Here is a 19,005-nt window from a genome sequence, read left to right on the forward strand (position 1 = left end):
CATGGCAGGGAGTATCACAATCTTCAACCTGCAACTCTACTACAAAGCTACTGTGATAAAAACAGCATGGTACTGGCAAAGAAACAGACTTGAGGACCAGTGGAACAGATTAGAAGATGCAGAAACAACGACAGACACACTCAGCCATCTCATCTTTGATAAAGGAGCCAAACACCCTCACTGAAGGAAAGACAGCCTCTTTAATAAATGGTCCTGGAAAAATTGGGCTTCAACTTGCCAAAGATTAAAACTAGACCTGTATCTCTCACCATGCACTAAACTAAAATCAAAATGGATTAAAGATCTAAATATTAAACTAGAAACTCTGAACCAGTTGGAACAGAGGTTAGGTAGAACCCCTGAAGACATCGGTGTAGGAAAAGATTTTATGAACAAAACCTCAGTTGACTGTGAACTAGCACAAACAATCAACAAGTGGGATCTCTTCTTACTAAAAAAGTTCTGCACAGCAAGAGAAACCACCAGCAGTGTGAAGAGACAACCTACAATGTGGGAAAAAAATCTTCACCTGCTCTTCCTCAGACAAAGGTCTACTGTCTCAAATCTATAAAGAACTTAAGAAGATCAGACCTCCCAAATTTAAAGACCCAATCCAAAAATGGGCATTTGAAATGAATAGACATTTCTCACACAAAGAAGTAGAAATAGCAAATAAATACATGAAAAAATGCTCAACATCACTGGTCATTCGAGAGATGCAAATGAAAACAATGCTGAGATTCCACCTCACTGCAGAAAGAATGGCTGCTATCATGAAATCAACCAATAACAAATGCTGGTGGGGCTGTGGGGAAAGAGGAACCCTGCTCCACTGCTGGTGGGAGTGTAGACTGGTGCAACCACTGTGGAAATCAGTGTGGAGATACCTCAAAGAACTAGGACTGGAAGTCCCATTTGACCCCGCTATTCCACTGCTGGGGATCTTCCCCAAAGAATTAAAAGAATCATACCACAGTGATATATGTGTGCCCATGTTCATAGCAGCACAGTTTGTGATAGCTAAAACTTGGAAACAGCCCAAATGCCCATCAACTGGAGACTGGATCAAGAAAATGTGGTTTTTTAATAAAATGGAGTACTACTCAGCCATAAAAAATGAGAAATTAGAGACATTTATAGCTAAGTGGATGCACATTGAGGCGATACTCTTAAGTGAAATCAATAGGACACAATGTATAAATACCGAATAGTCTCTCTGGTGTGAGAAACTGAAAGTGTAAATAAGGACTAAAATGTATAATAGGTAATGTGAAATAGGAAGAAAAGGGGCAAAGGGGAAGGAAGTGGGAGGGCTAGGGGAAAGGATAGAAGGGAATGGGATTAATATGAGAAAATGGAAAAACAGGAACAAAATCTTTGTAAATAGGGAGGACTGGAGGGGTTGAAGGGAGGGCTGGGCAAGGGTGAAAAATAAGAACCAAGAGAGATTATGTAAAGGTGCAAATTTCCAATGAGGAATGTCATTACATTGTATACCTAAAATGTACCAATGATTAGAATGAATAATCAATAATGCAAAATAGGAAGAAAAGGTCCAAAGGGGTAGGGGTAGTGGGAGGGGCAGGGGAAAGGAAAGAAAGGAAAGGAAAAATGCTGAGAAATGGAAAAAATGGAAATAAAGTCTTTGTAAATAGGGAAGGGTGGAGGGCGTGAAGGGAGGGCTAGGAATGGGGAAAAAATAAGAACCAAGATGCATTATGTAAAGGTACAATTCCCAATGAGAAATGTAATTGTGTTGTATACCTACAATGTACCAATAAAAGAATTTAATAAAAAAAAAAAATGAGTGCTTCCATAACTGCTTTAGAAAGTGGCAAGAATGACAGGATAAGTGTGTTAGATGTGAAGGGAAGTATTTTTGGGGGGGTTAATGGCAATGTGTCTTTTTTTTGTTTTGTTTTGTTTTGTTTTTTGGTACTGGGGCTCGAAATCGGGTCCTTGTGCTTGCAAGGCAGGCGCTGGAACCACTGAGCTAAATCCCTGGCCCATGTGTCTTTTAATGTAATAAATTTTTAAAATTTAGATACACACATTTTTATCAGCCTCTATATGTGTCATAAAAATATAAAAATATTATTCCAGATTAAAACAGACTAAAAATATAACAATCAAATTAATGTTTAATCTCTGACTACCACTGAATCAAAAAAATTTGTTATATAAGATTATATTTTGAATTGGAATACAGAATAGGTATACATAAGAATCAATGAATTAATATTATCCTAATCATTATTAAAGTCTTAGAAGTGATAACAGCATTATGGTTATACTAAAGAATATACTTTTTCATGCTACAACATTTAGGGTAAATTACCACAAGTCCTGTAACTAACTTTCAAATAGCACACACAAAAAAAATCATAAATGGGGAAGATAAAAGAAAGAATAGCAAAATATTTCAGAGTATTCGTTGTTCCATTCTTTCAACTTTTCTGGTTCTAAACTTTTTCAAAAGAAGTGGGTAAGAGAATTAAAAATAATAAAAACAATCACTGCACACATTTAATAAAGACTTTTTAATCTTCAAATACATATTACGAAGTACTTACTTTACTTGAGGTTGTAAGCCGAAAAGCCCTTTGCATGTTTTCCTTCTCAGCCAAGCACAACTGAAGTCTGCCAATCTCTTCTTTGAAATGAACGATTGTGCTTTCTTTGTTTCCATCTAAATTCTTTAAAGTCTGGACCTCTGACACAAGTTTAGTATTTTCTATTTCTGTATTCTTCAAATGTACCTGTAACAGTGTTTGAAAATGTCAAGAATATTTCTTTCTAGATCCATGACCTAAGTTGAATTACTCAAAATTTAAAATACCATTATTGGGCCGGGGATTTAGCTCAGTGGTTCCACCGCCTGCCTCGCAAGCTAAGGACCCAAGTTCGATCCCCGGTACCAAAAAAAAACAAAAAACAAAACATTATTTATAATTCTAATTCAAAAATGATCAATAGAGGGACTAGGAGTAAGGAGACCCAAATTCTGCCAAATGACTACCTAAGCATATAGGAGAACACAGCTTTCCTAAGCCCCCCTCACACACATAACATCTTCTAAGTATTTTTCCTGATCTCGAAAAATTCCTTTGATTTAATGATGTTAGGTTCTCTTTTGAAATGTAAGGGGATCCAATTGTTCTTTTGGGGAAACATGTTACAGGCATATCCAGATATGAAGGCATGACCAAATTCTGGAAAACTAGAAAGGGTACACTAAAAAACATTATCTGAAGCAATTCAATCTTTTGCTGTCACAGTGCTGTCATTTACTTCCCAAGTGTCTAAAAACACATTTTTTAAGTTAATTAACCCAACAATATTGATTTTCCCATGAACTCTGGCTACTACTTATCTGCTCATAACAGATACATAAATCAAATTCAACAACTGGAATTATAAAGAATATAAACACCCAGTGTCCACTAGCAAGGGTATCTTGCTTTGGTTAAAGAGTACTAGAGAAAAGGCTGGGGATTCAGCTCAGTGGTTCTGCCACCTGCCTCACAAGTGCAAGGTCCTGAGTTCGATCCCCAGTAACAACAACAAAAAAAAAGAGTACTAGAGAGATATGAATTACTCCTTGCACTTCATGGTGTGAAGGTTTACTGGGTATTGAACCCAGGTCCTTCATACTAAAGCTACATCCCAACCCTTATTTCCTAGTTTGAGACAGGGTCTTGCTAAGTCCATGAGTTGCTCAAGCCAGGCTTGAACTTGCCATCCTCCTGCCTTGGCCTTCCACCACCATGCCTAGCTCACACTTCATTCTTTAAACGTACAGGAAACTGGGAGGCTAATTTCCATTCATAATGATAGACTGTAACTCCTGCTTCTCTGAAGGTGTCAGCAGTCAACGTCTTTCCAGATCACTTTTAAAACTCTCCAGAGCCAGGGATTTAGCTCTGTGGTTCCACTGCCTGCCTTGCAAGTGTAAGGACCTGAGTTCGATCCCCGGTATCAAAAATAAATAAATAAATAAAACTCCCCCAAGTTTTATATCATCGGCTCATGAAAGTGCAAAATGAAGCTGACAACTCAATGTTCTTAAAGTTCCTCATCTGGAACTTCCTTCAAGAATGTTTATTAGCTACTTCAGAAAATTTAGTCTCTGGGCTGAGCACGGTACACCCCTGTGATCCCAGCACTCAGGAGGCTGAGGCAGGAGGACAGCTCTGAGTTTAAGGCTAGCTTGGGCTACATAATTTAAGACCCTGTCTCAAAAAAAAAGAAAAGAAAAAAAATCGTCTCAATTTGCACCCACGACATGATTGACCCTTAAGCTAGCTACACTGTAGGAATGCTTAAAAAAGAAACTTCAAAAGGTGAAGACTCATTAGCAGTGAGGATACTTCTGTAAAAATGACAATCTCTGAAGATTTCTCCGAAAGCTAAACTCTAAAACAAGATCATCACTGAAATAAACTAATGTTCTTCCTAGCTAAATAAGTTCTTAAAAGTTAAAAATATTTGGTTATGTAAATTCTAATAAACAAGTATCTTGTTATCATTAAACTACTGTGACAGTACGTAAGTGTCTAAACTGCCAGCAACTTAACTTCCTAAAAACTAACTTATAAGGCAATAGACACTGTGCCTGTTACTTCCTCTGACCTCCCCCTCCCTGGGGCTGCTCATGTCAGGGAAGTTGACTCCATGTTGTGAAAACATGCAAGCAGCCCATCCATGGAGAGGCCTTGTACAGAAAGCTGTAAAATCTGTGAGTGAGTCATCATGAAAGCAAACCTCTCGGCCAAGCGAACTCCCCAACATGGTGACCATACAACAGACCAGGAGCCAGAACCCACAGCTAAGATGCTCTCAAACTCCTGACTCACCACCCTAATGGAGGAATGTGTACAAAGCAAAAGGTAACTAACAGAAAGGAAAAGAATATGTTACCTTATAAAGTTCCTTCTCATCCTTTTCAGTCTTCAACTGACACTCAAGTTGTTCTCTTTCATATTCTGCCTTTCTGAGTTTGTCCTTTACACTGAGTCAAGATAAAATAATGTTAATATAAACCAAAAAAACTTACTAAAACAATGAAGTTATTTATTTTAAAGCAACATACATACCTGTCTAATTCAGTTTCTTTTTCAATTGCTTTATGAGTCACTGACACAATATCTTCCTCAAGCTGGAGAGCTTTACATGTAGCATCACTGTACTGCTTCTTAAACTCTTCATTTTCCATTTTTAAATTTTGTGATACTTCAATGAGACCCTTGGAAACAACAAGGTATGTGAGAAACAATCAGTAAAGTAACTTTGCCTATCTTCAACAAACCTCTATGTTTTTATTTGTTAGTGGTACTGGAGACTGAACACAGCACTGAGTAACACTGCAACCCCTTTTTATATTTTCAGACAAGGTGTCACATGTATTCATCACATCACTTCACACAATTAAGTAACTATGTAAGTTGCACAGGCTGGCCTCAAAATTGAAATGCTCCTGCCTATGCCTCCTGAGTAGCTGGAATTACAGGCCTGAACCACCACACCTGGCTTTGTTGTCTTATAATCTTACATTTGTCCCTTCAAACTTTGTAAGCCAAGACTATAAACTAAGCTGAAAATTGTTAGCATATACTTACATTTTTTTATACTACACTACTAATGTATATATTTCCCTCCCCCACAAACTTCATGCACCATGTCTGTTGATTTTACTAACTTCTCCAGTAAGTTAGCAGGAAACCAAATGAGTTTTGTTTGGTAGGAAACAAAATGAGATAAGAAATTTAAAACAGTCACTTTTGCTTTTCGTGTCTTATTTGTCAGTGTTACTCAATAACAAATCTAGTCTTATATGACACTCTATCAAGGTTAACACCTACATCTAGTATACATCACTAAGTGCTATCAAAGCACTAAAATAAATGCCAAAAGTGATGTTCCTAATCTCTTGCCAGTGTGCCTTGGAAGCTTAAACAAATATTCAAAGATAATACAATAAATATAAAGTAAACCAAATGTCTACTTGAAATAGAATGTTCTGCTCTAACAGATAATTTAAAACCTTCAAAAAAATTTTTTCTCCAAGTACAGGGAATTGAACCCAGGGCCTTTCCATTGAGCCACAAGTCAAATTCTTTTCATTTTTTATTCTGAGACAGGGTCTCCTTCTAAGTCATTAAGTTCCCAGGCTCGGCTTACACTCAAGATTTTTCTGCCTCGGCCTCCCAGAACACTGGGATTACAGCTGTGCACCACCAGGCCCAGGCCCAGGCTTAAAACTTTTTTATCACATCTGTTTAAACAAGACCCTGGTGAGAATTAGACCAAGCTCTTCTCTAAGTCTCTGTAATAATGTCTCTTCCACCTGGTTTATAAAATTATAAGATTCAAGTTTAATGTGTATATGAAGTACTGTTATTTAAAACTATACATGAAAAGAATTGAAAATTAGGTCAAATTATCTAATGAACTTTTAGTTATATGATACTATCAGAGATATTTCCAACATCTCATTCACAAACTACTAAATTCAAAGAATTTTCCATTTGTATTGTGACAGACTGCTGGCTATCTGCCAAATTACAACCTTCTCCATACAAATACCTATGGCTGCCTAACTATATAGTACTGTATTTCTCAGCTTTTCACGTACTGAATTATAGCCAACTAAATTCTCATCAGTGGAATATAAGCAAAGTGAATATATTACTTCCACATCTGTAACTTAGATTATTGAACATGCTTTGTCTAAGACCTCTTTCCCCTTTCAACCTACTGGAACCAGGATGTAATAGTGAACAAGTTTCTATCGTAAAGACCTAAATTCCCTAAGAGGTGGCAGTGGAACAATATGAAAAGAGGTTGGGCCCCTAAATAATCATGAAAAACAACAAATATGCCACGGAGACTTTAATCACTCACTACACAGATTTTTTTTTCAAAAAAAAAAAAAGGCTTTTGTTGAACACTGCTGGTTTTTCCTTCACTTTAATTCACTATTAATCCTGATTAGTATTTAAATCAACTTGATTTTGATATAGTATCATTGAGAAAAAAATTAATTATGCCATGTAATAATGTACAAAATATATATCATTGATCATACCCAAATTAAACTATTTTAGATTACTTCAAGTATCTGATTCATGAACAGAAAATGCAGCAACTAAAAACAAACCAAAAAATTAAAAATTTAGAAGCTAGAGCAAACATCCTAGCATACTGAAACAACCTACTCAAAGAACAAAAAATCATTACACTAAGTGAAAAAAAGCCAGACATACAAGGCCACATTTTTATGATCTCATTTATATGAAATGTCCAGAAAAGGCAAATATAGAGACAGAAATCAGATTAGTGGTTGCCTAGAGCTGAAGGCAATGGGTTTGGAGAGTGACTGCTAATGGGCTCAAGTTTTCTTTTGTGATGATGAAAATGTCCTTAAATTAGACCGTGTTGCTGGTGGTATAACTCTGTAAATATACTAAAAATCACCCAATTATATACTTTAATGGGGGGGACAAGGCTAGGAATCAAATGCAGAGACTTTTGCATGCTAAGCAAATGCTCTATCACTGAGATATATCCCCAATCGATTTTACACTTTATTTTTTGAAGTTAATATAGATTATGGCTTTTGGATGCTTGTCTTCCTTTATAACTGCACCTGAGTAATCTTGGGTATTATCTTACAGAACTAATCTGTACTCCTGAGCCCAATTAAAATCAATATGAAACAAAGTTCACATTTGTTAATGTAAACAAACTACTATATATAAAGTATAAGCAGACTACTCAAAGGTACGATTATGGGACAAGTATAGACCACCAACAGTTTGTTACCAGGTTATATCAAGACAGGGATTTTTCGCAAAATATAAATCAAAAGCATGTTGTTGGATTCACCTAACAGTTTTTCATAACAACAGTCTCTCAATGAAGGAAGCAAACATATTCACATATACACATATATTCTAGTATCTGTTTCTCATTCCAACATAGACCAGAAACAAAGTTTGTGAACCAGCAACTTTGAGTACCACCAGAATAGAGAGCTCTGAACAAAATGCCATATATGTACAGGAAAACCATAAAGGCTTTCAAACCTTGATACTAGGATGTCAGATGATTAACTGAGAATAAAATATTGTGGTTCCTCTAAATAAACATTTTTTCTGATTCTCAAATACACAACTAAATGCAATTTAAATAATACCAAAATGAAATAAAAAGGACTGGACTAATCTCACCACCTGAAACAACTAAATTGAAAAAATATATAGGAAAGAATGGCTTCCAAGTCACTGGACATCAGGGAAAAAAAACTCTGTGATCCCTAAAAGAGGGGCAGTAAATGAGGTTAGCCCAACCTCTCCAGCTGATTACTGTCTCTTGAGATCTTTAAAGAGGACAAATAGATTTTTCCTGAAGGACAAACTCAAAGTAGAATCCACTAGTCTCCTTCAGTTAAGGAGAAGGAAACAGGGAGTTCCAGAGAAGCCTAGAAGACTTCTCAGGGTTTGCAGAACAGAGTATCAAAGAACAGATTTGTGTAGTAAAAGAAATTTGGAGAACTGCATGGCAATTCCCTTTAGTACTGAGTTGACAACTGATCAGCATATGTATGTAGAAATTAACCAAGCTAGAGAATCACCCCAAAAGGATCACAGGAACAGTGCCAAGAACTCAAAAAGGGCCAGAAAACAGTGGTTTTTCTCACCAGCCAGACAGGAAAACTTCATAATACTTGGGAGAGCAATTAGAACATCTTCTAATTGAAACAAGGGAAGAAATTAGCCTCAGACTGAATGTTACCCTGGTACCAAACAAAGCTTGAAAGCAAGGCTCAAAAAGATCAAACAGTTCCCCAGTAACTAAACTGTATGCCAGAAGAAAGCTCAAAAATACTTTAAGCAATACAAAAAAGAGACAACACTCAAAGTAAAATTCACAGTATGTGGTATCCAACAAAAAATTACTAGGCTTGCAGAGAAGCAGAAAAATATAACCCATAATGAGGAGAAAAGTCAATCAAAACTGATCCAGAACTGACATAAATGATAGTTACTAGACAAAGCCATTTAAACATATGTATACCATATGTTCAAGAAGCTAGAAGAGCTGGGTGTGATGGTGCATGCACGTAATCCCAGCACTTAGGAGGCTCACTCAGGCACACCACTGAGAGTTAGAGGCCAGCATGGGCTATACAGTGAGTTCAAGGCCAGACTGAACTACATACTGAGGCCTTATCTCAAAAACAAAATCAAAAAAAAAGAAAAGAAGAAGCTAGAGGAAAGACCAAACAGAGCACATACAGAGACTTGGGAGATATAGAAAAGACTCAAACCAAACTTCTAGGGTTAAAACAGTGTCTGAAAGGAAAAATACACTAGATGAGATTAATGGCAGGTTAAACACTGCAGAAGAAAACATTAGCAAACTTGGAGACATTAAAAAAAAAAAAGAACTTTCCAAACCAAAACAAGAGAAAATAGGTAAGAAAACAAAGGCATAAGTGAACTATGGCATAATTTTAAGCAACAAAACTTATGTGTACCTCAAGCACACATATGAAGAGAAAAGACAGAAAAAACAGTTGAAGAAATAGCGGCCAATAATTTTCAAGCTCTGTTGAAAACTTTTAGCTCACAAACACAAAGGTCAATAAACCCCACATATAAGAAACAAAGAAAATAGGAAGGACAATATAATCTGTCAATCTAAAATTCTGTACCTAGCAAAATAACTTCTGAAAACCAAACTGGAATAAAGACTTTTCCTGACATACAAAAGCTGAAAGAGGGCGGAGGAGTTAGCTCAGTGGTTCTGGTGTCTGCCTCGCAATCGCAAGGTCCCAAGTTCGATCCCCGGTACCAAAAAAAAAAAAAGTTCAAATGAAGAAATGCTCCTTAACCAAACAGAAATCCTACTTCCTACAGTCTACTGCAGGACACTAAGTGCTCTTGAATTCCAAGAGTAAAATTGAGGGAATACCTTTTTTTTTGGTACCAGGGACTGTACTAGGGACCTTGCACTTGGCAAGGCAGGCGCTGGAACCACTGAGCTAAATCCCCGGTCCGTTTACCATCTAATTAAAAGAGCAATCCTCAAATAAATACAACAAAGCAAGGGAAATCTTTTCAGAATTTAACAATTTGGACATTACCTCTACTTAGGTATGCAATTTATAAGCCTTCATTGGAATATAAAAATAAGAATCACTACAGTAATGGTTCAGTTAACAATTATTAAGCAATTATTCTAGGCTTTGTTGGACAAAACAATAATGGAATGGACCCACCCCTCAGGAAATAATAGTTTAATCCTGTCAAGAGAGTGAAGGATATTCAATTAGCTGTAAGTGAGGCTAGGATCCATGTAACTACAATCTATGTAAGATTTGTCAGACCTAACAAATTACTTTTCTTCTTTTTTTGAGACAAGGTCTCACTAATGATTCTCCAGCCTCAGCCTCCCAAGTGCTGGGATTACAGGCGTGTGCCACCACACCTGGCTTCAAATTACTTTTCTTGTGAAAATATTAAATAAACAAAAAAAATGAGTGACTGCTGTTTTATTCCTTTCATGGTTTTTGGCTTCTACTCAAATTCATTTATATCTCTAATGAAGTCACACTGTTTTCTGCTTATACTTTTTGTTTGCTCAAGAAATACTGAACAAAAAAAAAACGAAATACTGAACAGGGCCAGGGATTTAGCTCAGTGGTTCCGCAAGGACCCGAGTTCGATCTCCAGTACCAAAAAAAAAAAAAAAAAAAGAAATACTGAACCAAGGCACGGTGGCACACGCCTATAGTCCCAGCACTCAGGAGGCAGAGGCAGGAGGATCACTGCGAGTTCGAGGCCAGGCTGGGCTACATAGTTGAGTTCGCTGCCAGCCTAAACTACAAAATGAGACCCTGTCTCAAAAAAACAACAACAACAACAAAATACTGTCAATTCTGGCCAGGTATGTAGCTCAGCAGTGTTGCACCTGCCTGGCAAGTGTTAAGGTCCTGAGTTCAATCCCCAGTACCCAAAAAAAAGAAAAAAAAAAAGGAAAGAAAGAAATACTGTTAATTCAAACTAGATGTTGGGATAATTTATAGAATTGCTCATATCAAGAATTTCAGGGCTGGGGCTTTAGCTCAGTGGTTCTGCTACCTGCCTCAAAAGCGCAAGGAACCAAGTTCAATCCCCGGTACCAAAAAAAAAAAAAAAAAAAAAAAAAAAAAAATTCAAACTTTTGTCTAACACTACATCCTACTTCACTGAATTCTGCTTTTTATTTATTTTTTTTTTGAATTCTGCTTTTTCAGGAACTTAAATTTCTTTATCTTTCCTTCATTTGGTGTTTACTGATTCTAATTATATCAACATCTCCCCCACACCCCCAAAAATCTATCAAGTATTCTAGATTTGGATTTAATACATCTGGAAATAGTTGTCAGGGACGAATCTCATCAGGCCTGGTACTAAAAGTCTAAAAGTATTTTAATCATCTTAAAACGTAAAAGAAAATATAGCTGAAGGTTAACAGGAACTGACCTATTGCATAAATATCTCTTCAAGAACTTGGTTTTCACTCACTTTAGTTGGTTCAGGTCTTGGAAGATGTGGCTTTCAGGTAACATGCCATGAACTCCAATCAGTTACATAGGACACAACTAACCTTTTGCTCTGTTTCCAGGTGTTCACATCTTTCTTTCTCATGGTTAAGTTCTCTCTCCATTCTTCCAACTTGTTCTCGAAGTTGTGCTGTTTCTTTCTCCAGAACAGAAATTACCTTTAACAATTCTTCTTTTTCTTTCATAATTTTCTCAATTTTCAACTGTAAAACAAAAATTCCAAGTAAATTTTCTTAATCCTAAAATATTTCTACAAATTTAGTTTTCCATCTCAAAAAATAGTGAAAAGTCACAGAAATAATTTTTACTTTCAACCTACTTCATATCAATCATCCAACTAATTGAATCATAAATCTGAACTTTATTTTGTTAGGACAAAAGAGAAAATACTAAAAGAAGGAATACAATGAGTGAAATTTATTTTATTATTTTATCTTATTCCTCCCCTCAAGGCCCCTCCCCTCCCCATGTACAAAAGCTTTGTTGCCATTTTTTCTACTTTCACTTTTTTTCTTGTCCCTTCCTTTCTCCCTCCCTCCTCCCTTGTTCCCCATCCCATTTGAACACTTTCTTGCCATTTTCCAACACCTATTACACAGCAAAATGAGCGAAATTTATAAGACTGCCTGCTAATCTATTTTCAAATCCACATTGAAAACAAGGCATATTAAATTCTGTCAGTGAATTCATTCTTGGACTTTTTTATCTAGAGTAATCAAATATATCTGGAAGAAAATGTGTACTTCTAGGGCTGGGGATTTAGCTCAGTGGTTCCGCTGCCTGCCTCGCAAGTGCAAGGACCAGAGTTCGATCCCCAGTACCAAAAAGAAAAAGAAAAGAAAAGAAAATATGTACTTCTTAAATCCAAACCTATGGGCAATCTTTGAATCTATTAAGAACATCCTCATATGTTATATAAGGCCTTCACCTATGGGATTACTATTAAAGGTTTGGTTCTTCAAGTAAGGTACCAAGAAAAAACATACAGCTTCTATATATATAAGGGTTTCTACTGGGCTACATTAAAATGATATAAAAATGGAAATTTTATGACAAAAATTCAGACTATAACATACATTAAAAGTATAAGTGGTTCTTAATGGAAACACTAGTAGTTACTCAGTTCAGGAAAATCTGAACTCCCAACACTGCAAAAAAATTACTAAATTAAAGGTACCTAAAATAGCAGTAAATAAAATGGTTAATATTTCTCTTACAGCAAGAAGTCTTTGCTTCCAACCAAGAATAACTGAGTCTCTGAGGGAAGACTTCACAAAGTAGACATCATATATTAATATCATAAAATAAAGCACTTTTTCCCAATATATCCCAAATTAAGTTTTCCAATTTCACAGGATCAAAGAATCAAAGTGTTTAAATTCTAAAATGGCTTAAATAGCTAAAAACTTTCAGAATGACCCTTTTACCTTTACTAACTGACCAAATCAAAATTCCAGGAGAAATGTTCAACAGGAAAAAGTATATTTAATCATTAAACTTTTTATACCTTACCTATTTTTAAAGTGACTTGCAGTAGATTACAACAAATAATATGCAATAAAATCAATAGAAAATTAGAGCCAAGTATATTAACCATAAAAGTTAATAGTATTAATTTACTACTATTAAATCTGGCTCAAAATTTATTGGCAGATTAAAAAATGAAAATACGTCTTGACATGCAGCAATAGAAACATTACCAGAAAACCACTTCTTCCCAGTGATTTAATTCATACATATTTTACGAAATTTGCCAAAGCTTAAATAGAAATACTTTAAGGGAATTTAGATAAGAATGTATATACATCTAATTTCTGCCCCAAATTTATATTTTGAAATATTTCTCTTTATTTGAAGCAAAATATTTATTGGTTAAATATATATATAAATAAATAAATAAACTGAGTCTCTCCCAGCTATCAGGGAAGTGATGAAGAAGAGTGGCAAAGGACACAGGTTGGACTGGGAAGACACATAAGAATGTACGCAGTAGCCAGAGAAATTTAATAAGTGCTGGAACTGTTTGGATTTATGAGGTACTCTCAAATATGCACCTCTATTAAAATATGTATCTGATGTGTATTTCCAGATAACTTCAATAGCAATACTATGATGTAATATTTACTAATTTCCATGATAGAAGTATGGTTCTAAGCCTAATCCTCTCTGGTCCTGCCATATCCTTGGGGTTGGGAAGATTCAGAAGTACAGTATCCCTAGACACATCAAAGGATTTCCTTTGTTTAATCAATATCATCTATTACACTTTGGATACGAAAGTTCAAGTCAGTGACAGATAAACGTAGGCAAGAGATTAAGCAATCCTGCAGTGCTGTGAATACGAGTGGGGTCCTGGAACACCGTGGATGTCATCAATAGGTCACAGAACCCTGCTGAGGCCTTAGTGATAACTGGTATCATACCAACCAGGGTATCACACTGAGTGTTGCGAAGGAGAACAGATAGTGTCTTATTTGCTTTATTTTGGGTGTATACATTTAATTTCTTATCATTACTAACAATTCTCTGAGAACAGTCTCAGACTCTTACTTGATATCAGCAATTCTGCAAAGAGTTGAACCATGAAATGTAAAGAGAAGAAAAAACACCACAAGAAACTCTTAAAACGACCTGTGAAAAAGTCAAGGGGTACAAGAGGAAAGTTGGATTTACAAGATGTTCTGCAGGGTAGAGACAAGGTACTAGCCCATACTCAAGGCCACAAAGTGGCGGACAATTCTTCCTCAGTCTCAGGGGACTTCCCCTATGAAGACAAATTCTTGGATGCAGAACTGCACAACTCTCCAGAGGATACCACTGAGACACATGAGATGGTCCCAAGTTCAACTCTGGATGCACGAAAGAATTTCTCCATCTCAGAACATTTGCCGTGCATCTCTTCTTCAAGCAAGTGCATTCCTATGGACCAGGATGGTCCTGGATCCTCCAAGAGGCTTTTAAATCAAGATTTGATGGAGAGGGAGAATTTCTCCTTTGTGGAACATTCCCACTTACCTTCCTCCTTGGCCAATAACCCCTCAGAGTCTGCAACATCTACTGAAAAGAAGAGTCCTGAATGTTTATTATAAGCCTGTCCCAATGATAAGGGGTATGGCTTCCTTGAGGGATACAGAAGAAGATTTGGAGACCCCGCAAAGAGGACAAGAAGAGCAAAAATCACCTTTCCTGAGAAGATCCCTTCAAAAGCCAGCCTCTCTTCTGTGTGCCTAAGAGATGCCCTAACTGACAGTGAAAATGGCTTGCACGGGGAAGGCCAAGAGGAAAGGGAAGAGGCTGAGAAGCCACCTGAGCATCTGGCCCAGGATTCGGGGCTGGAGGACCTGTATACTGGCTTTAGGTGCATGGGCTGCTACCAGGTCTTCCCCAGTATGCGGATGCTTAAGAAACACCTGGAGGATGGGGTTGAGGGTGGTGCTTCATGCCTTAGTCTTCCATTTGCCAAACTAAGGAACAAAATGAAGGAAAGCAAGAGAATCACAGAGGGGGAGAACAGGAATATGACAACATCTGGAGGTGATATGAAAATACTTTTGAGGTTCTTGTTACTTTTGGCTTTTTGTAGTTGTTTTACTATTATAATAAATAGAAATTAAATTTAAAAACACATTTATTGGTACATTTTAGATGTTCATAATAACAACAATCATCATAGGGAATTTGCACCTGTACATATTCCAAGAACATAAAATAGTAAAAATTTTACAAAGAACACCTATATACCTGTGCCTCAATTCACTATTGATATTGCTTCAGCCACAAGTACTTCAGAGTAAGCATCTCCTAATGAGGACAGCGTCATTTCAATCACTGTTATCATCATAGCAAAGAAAATTAAAAATTATTTTGTAGAGCTGGGTTTGGTGATGCATGCCTCTAATCCCAGGTACACAGGAAGCTAAGGTAAAAAGATCAAAAGTTTTTTTTTTTGGTACCGGGGATCGAACTCGGGTCCTTGCACTTGCGCAGCAGGCAGCAAAATCACTGAGCTAAATCCCCGGCCCTAGGATCAAAAGTTTTAACAGAAACACTAAATCTGCTGGAAGAGAGAATAGGTAGATTGCTTGAGAACACAGGAGTATGCAAAGACTTCATGAACAAAACCCAGACCAGATGGGGAAATACTACAAAGAATGAACAACTGGTATATATAACTAGTACAACCACTAAGAAAATCAGTATGGAGCTTCCTCAAAAAACTAAAATTAGGGGCCGGGGATTTAGCTCAGTGGTTCCAGCGCCTGCCTCACAAGCTCAAGGATCCAAGTTCGATCCCCAGTACCAAAAAAAAACCCTAAAAATATTAATTCCAGGTGGGAGATTTAACTCAGTGGTTCTGCCGCCTGCCTCACAAGCACAAGGTCCCAAGTTCGATCCCCGGTACCAAAAAAAAAGGAAAAGAAATTTCACTAACTCAGCTACTCCGCTTCTACTCATCTTCCCAGAAGAGTTAAAGACATAATGTTGTAGTGACACATGCATTCCCACATTTATAGCACTGCAATTCATAATAGCTAAATCTTGCCAGTGGCCTATGTGTCCATCAACAGATGAATAAAGAAAATATGGTATTTATACACAATGGTGTACTATTCTGGCATAAAGAAGGATAAATTTGAGTCATTTATAGGAAAATGGATGTATATTGGGACAATAACATTAACTGAAATAGACAAGATGCAGATGGTTACATATAACACGGTTTCTCTTATATTAGAAATTCAAAGTATACATAATTTAGAGAACAAAATAAAAGATAACAGGAAGTAGCTAGACAGATCTTTTTCAAAAGGGACGCAGATCAAGAGATGAAGGGAGAGGGTCGAGAGGGAAGGTGAAATAAAAAGAATTAAGGTGTGTTATGTACACATACAAACTCCCCACAATAAATGTAATCATTATGTATTTTTAAACAGTTAATCTATTGCTGGAATTAAATGCTCAATTTTGATGAAATAAATTTGGTTTTGTTTAATTAAAAAAAAATGAAATCAACCAATAACAAATGCTGGAGGGGCTGTGGGAGAAAAGGAACCCTTCTCCACTGTTGTGGAAATCAGTGTGGAGATTTCTCAAAAATTTAAAACTACAGCTTCCATTTGACCCAGCTATTCCTATTCTTTGTACTTTCCCAAAAGAATTAAAAGCATCATACCACAGCAATATATGCACACCCATGTTTATAGTGGCACAGTTTGTAATTGCTAAATCTTGGAAACAGTTCAAATGCCCCATCAACCAATGAGTGGATAAAGATGTGGGGTTTTTTTGTTTTACAATGGAATACTACCCTGCCATAAAGAAGGATGAGCTTCAGACATTTATAGCTAAATGGATGGACCTTGAGACCATACTCTTAAGTGAAATAAATCAGATGTACATGTTTGAGTGCCACACTGTTTCTCTGGTTTGAGAAACCAAAAGTGGAAATATGGACTAAAACCAGGGAGACTGGGTCAGTGTTCAAAAGTTATGGGTTTCTTCCTATTCTGGGCAAAGAGGAGAGGCCACCCCTATGTCTGGGACTGAATGAATGTTTGAGACTTTCCCTAATGGGAAAGACATCTTTGGAATGGTATTTCCTAAGTCACAGGCAAGAATCCACATAGATGAGTAGGTTGGCGGGGGGGGGGGGGGGGGGGTCCCGGCATCTGGTTATCTACCCAAAGGCCTGAATTTTACCATTATTTTTAACATCCACTTAATGTGGCAGTCTGAACCCCTTCCCCCAAATGAACTCTGACTTTCAAGCTCTGAGAAAATATCCCACAGGACTGGGCCCTCCTCAACCGTCTATCTTTCTTCTAATCTATGTAAATTTCTCCAGTGGCTGTCTTATGTAAATTCAGTAAAAACTTATTGTATATAGTTTCTATTAAATGTTAAAGAAAACATTTAAAAAAGTAGAGAAATAGGAAGTAGGGAATGGTTCTAATAATTCCCCAAATTATATATTCTGTAGGCTCAAAAATATTTCAATATATATGCTAACTTGTTTCATTTATATTGCTAGGTCCTCTTAGTTCATTGAAAAGAAAGTTTTGTGCTATTATCTACTACTGGTTTCTTTTTTGTAAGAGTCTTTTTGGTTGATGACATGTACTCTAACATTTCGGCCATTCTTTTTTTTTTTTTTTTTTGTACCAGGGATTGAACTCTGGACCTTGCGCTTGCGAGGCAGGCGCCAGAACCACTGAGCTAAATCCCCGGCCCCCGGCCATTCTTTTAAGATTACAGTACACAGTGTATTAACTAATATTATTCTTTAATTTGTTATGAAGTTTTCCTTTATTTTTTCATAGAAGACTATTTTTTAAAAAACATTTTCTTTATTAATATCTGCTTGTATTACATTGAAATAAAAATTTAAAAATAAAAAAATTATTAAAAAGTTTTAGGCTAGGCTGGGCAATTTAGGGAGATCCTTATCTCAAAATAATAAAATAAAAAGGGCTGAGGATGTAGCTCAGCACTCCTTGGGTTCAATCCCAGTATCACAAGAGTAAATAAAAATAATTTTGTAGCATCTAATTAGGTAGACTGTAGTCAAACATCCTTTACTATTCCCAAAAGATCTTAACTTTTTTAGGCTATTATAATGTAGGATCACACATTGTAGGACTGTCTCATTAATCATTTTTAATGTCAATGGCACCCCAAATAATGTCTCAAGAGTTGTATTAATTTTGTACAGCATTAAATAAAATTATTAAGATTTTAATGAATGTGGAAATTTAAGATCTGTCAAAAGAAAAGTGTCAGAAGATAAAAAAATTTTTATCTCCTATATTTAAGAGACAGCAATTTAAATTCTTCATAATACCTCTTGTAGAGAATAAGAGAAAATAGATTTATGCTATATTTCAATTTATTTGGAAAAAAAGCACAAGAAAGATGTAGTACCAAGATGCTTACCATTTTTCTGTTAGAATGCCTGAAATCAGGGTGGTCTAACAAGTATTCAAAAAACTGCAATATAAATGGTAGTGGCATTCTTCTCAGGAGCTGGGCTTGTTTCAGCATCTTTGACTAGCATTCAAATACCAGGCTAAAAACCTTGATCATCAGACAGTTGTCACAACAAAATGTTTTAGACACCCTATAAAAGTTACATTTCTTTATTTAAGATAAGAGAGGAATTTTTGGAAAGGGGAAAGAAAGATATGGGAGAATTTATGATAAAAAATGATTTGTTCCTCCTAACCTTTTAGTTTGACTAGTAAGTACTAAAACCTCTTTTCTTTTTATTTCTAGTCTTAGTTCTTTAAGGTAAATAAAGTAAAATCAAAGGCATTAAATATTTACATGTTTAAAAGGATCCATCTGACTCTAAAAAGGCAATGAAAAAAAAGTTATTGCAATGGCCTGCAATAGAT

At 36.2% G+C, this 19,005-nt stretch overlaps 1 protein-coding gene across 1 annotated transcript in view; it reads right to left on the reverse strand.

The window, feature by feature from the left end:
• The window catches only part of Tax1bp1 (Tax1 binding protein 1), an 85,535-nt gene that overhangs the window by 33,136 nt on the left and 33,394 nt on the right, over positions 1 to 19,005 (reverse strand). Inside the window, exons 5-8 of the mRNA XM_004839499.4 lie at positions 11,656 to 11,814; positions 5,097 to 5,245; positions 4,921 to 5,011; positions 2,574 to 2,759 (exon numbers count right to left, since the gene is read on the reverse strand). Coding sequence (XP_004839556.1) covers positions 2,574 to 2,759; positions 4,921 to 5,011; positions 5,097 to 5,245; positions 11,656 to 11,814 — 585 coding nt within the window. The remainder of the gene's footprint in view (positions 1 to 2,573; positions 2,760 to 4,920; positions 5,012 to 5,096; positions 5,246 to 11,655; positions 11,815 to 19,005) is intronic.

This window comes from Heterocephalus glaber, unplaced genomic scaffold (assembly GCF_053883595.1).
Source record: "Heterocephalus glaber isolate CG9 unplaced genomic scaffold, H.glaber_assembly_v1.0 deba00000676, whole genome shotgun sequence".
NCBI lineage: Eukaryota > Metazoa > Chordata > Mammalia > Rodentia > Bathyergidae > Heterocephalus > Heterocephalus glaber.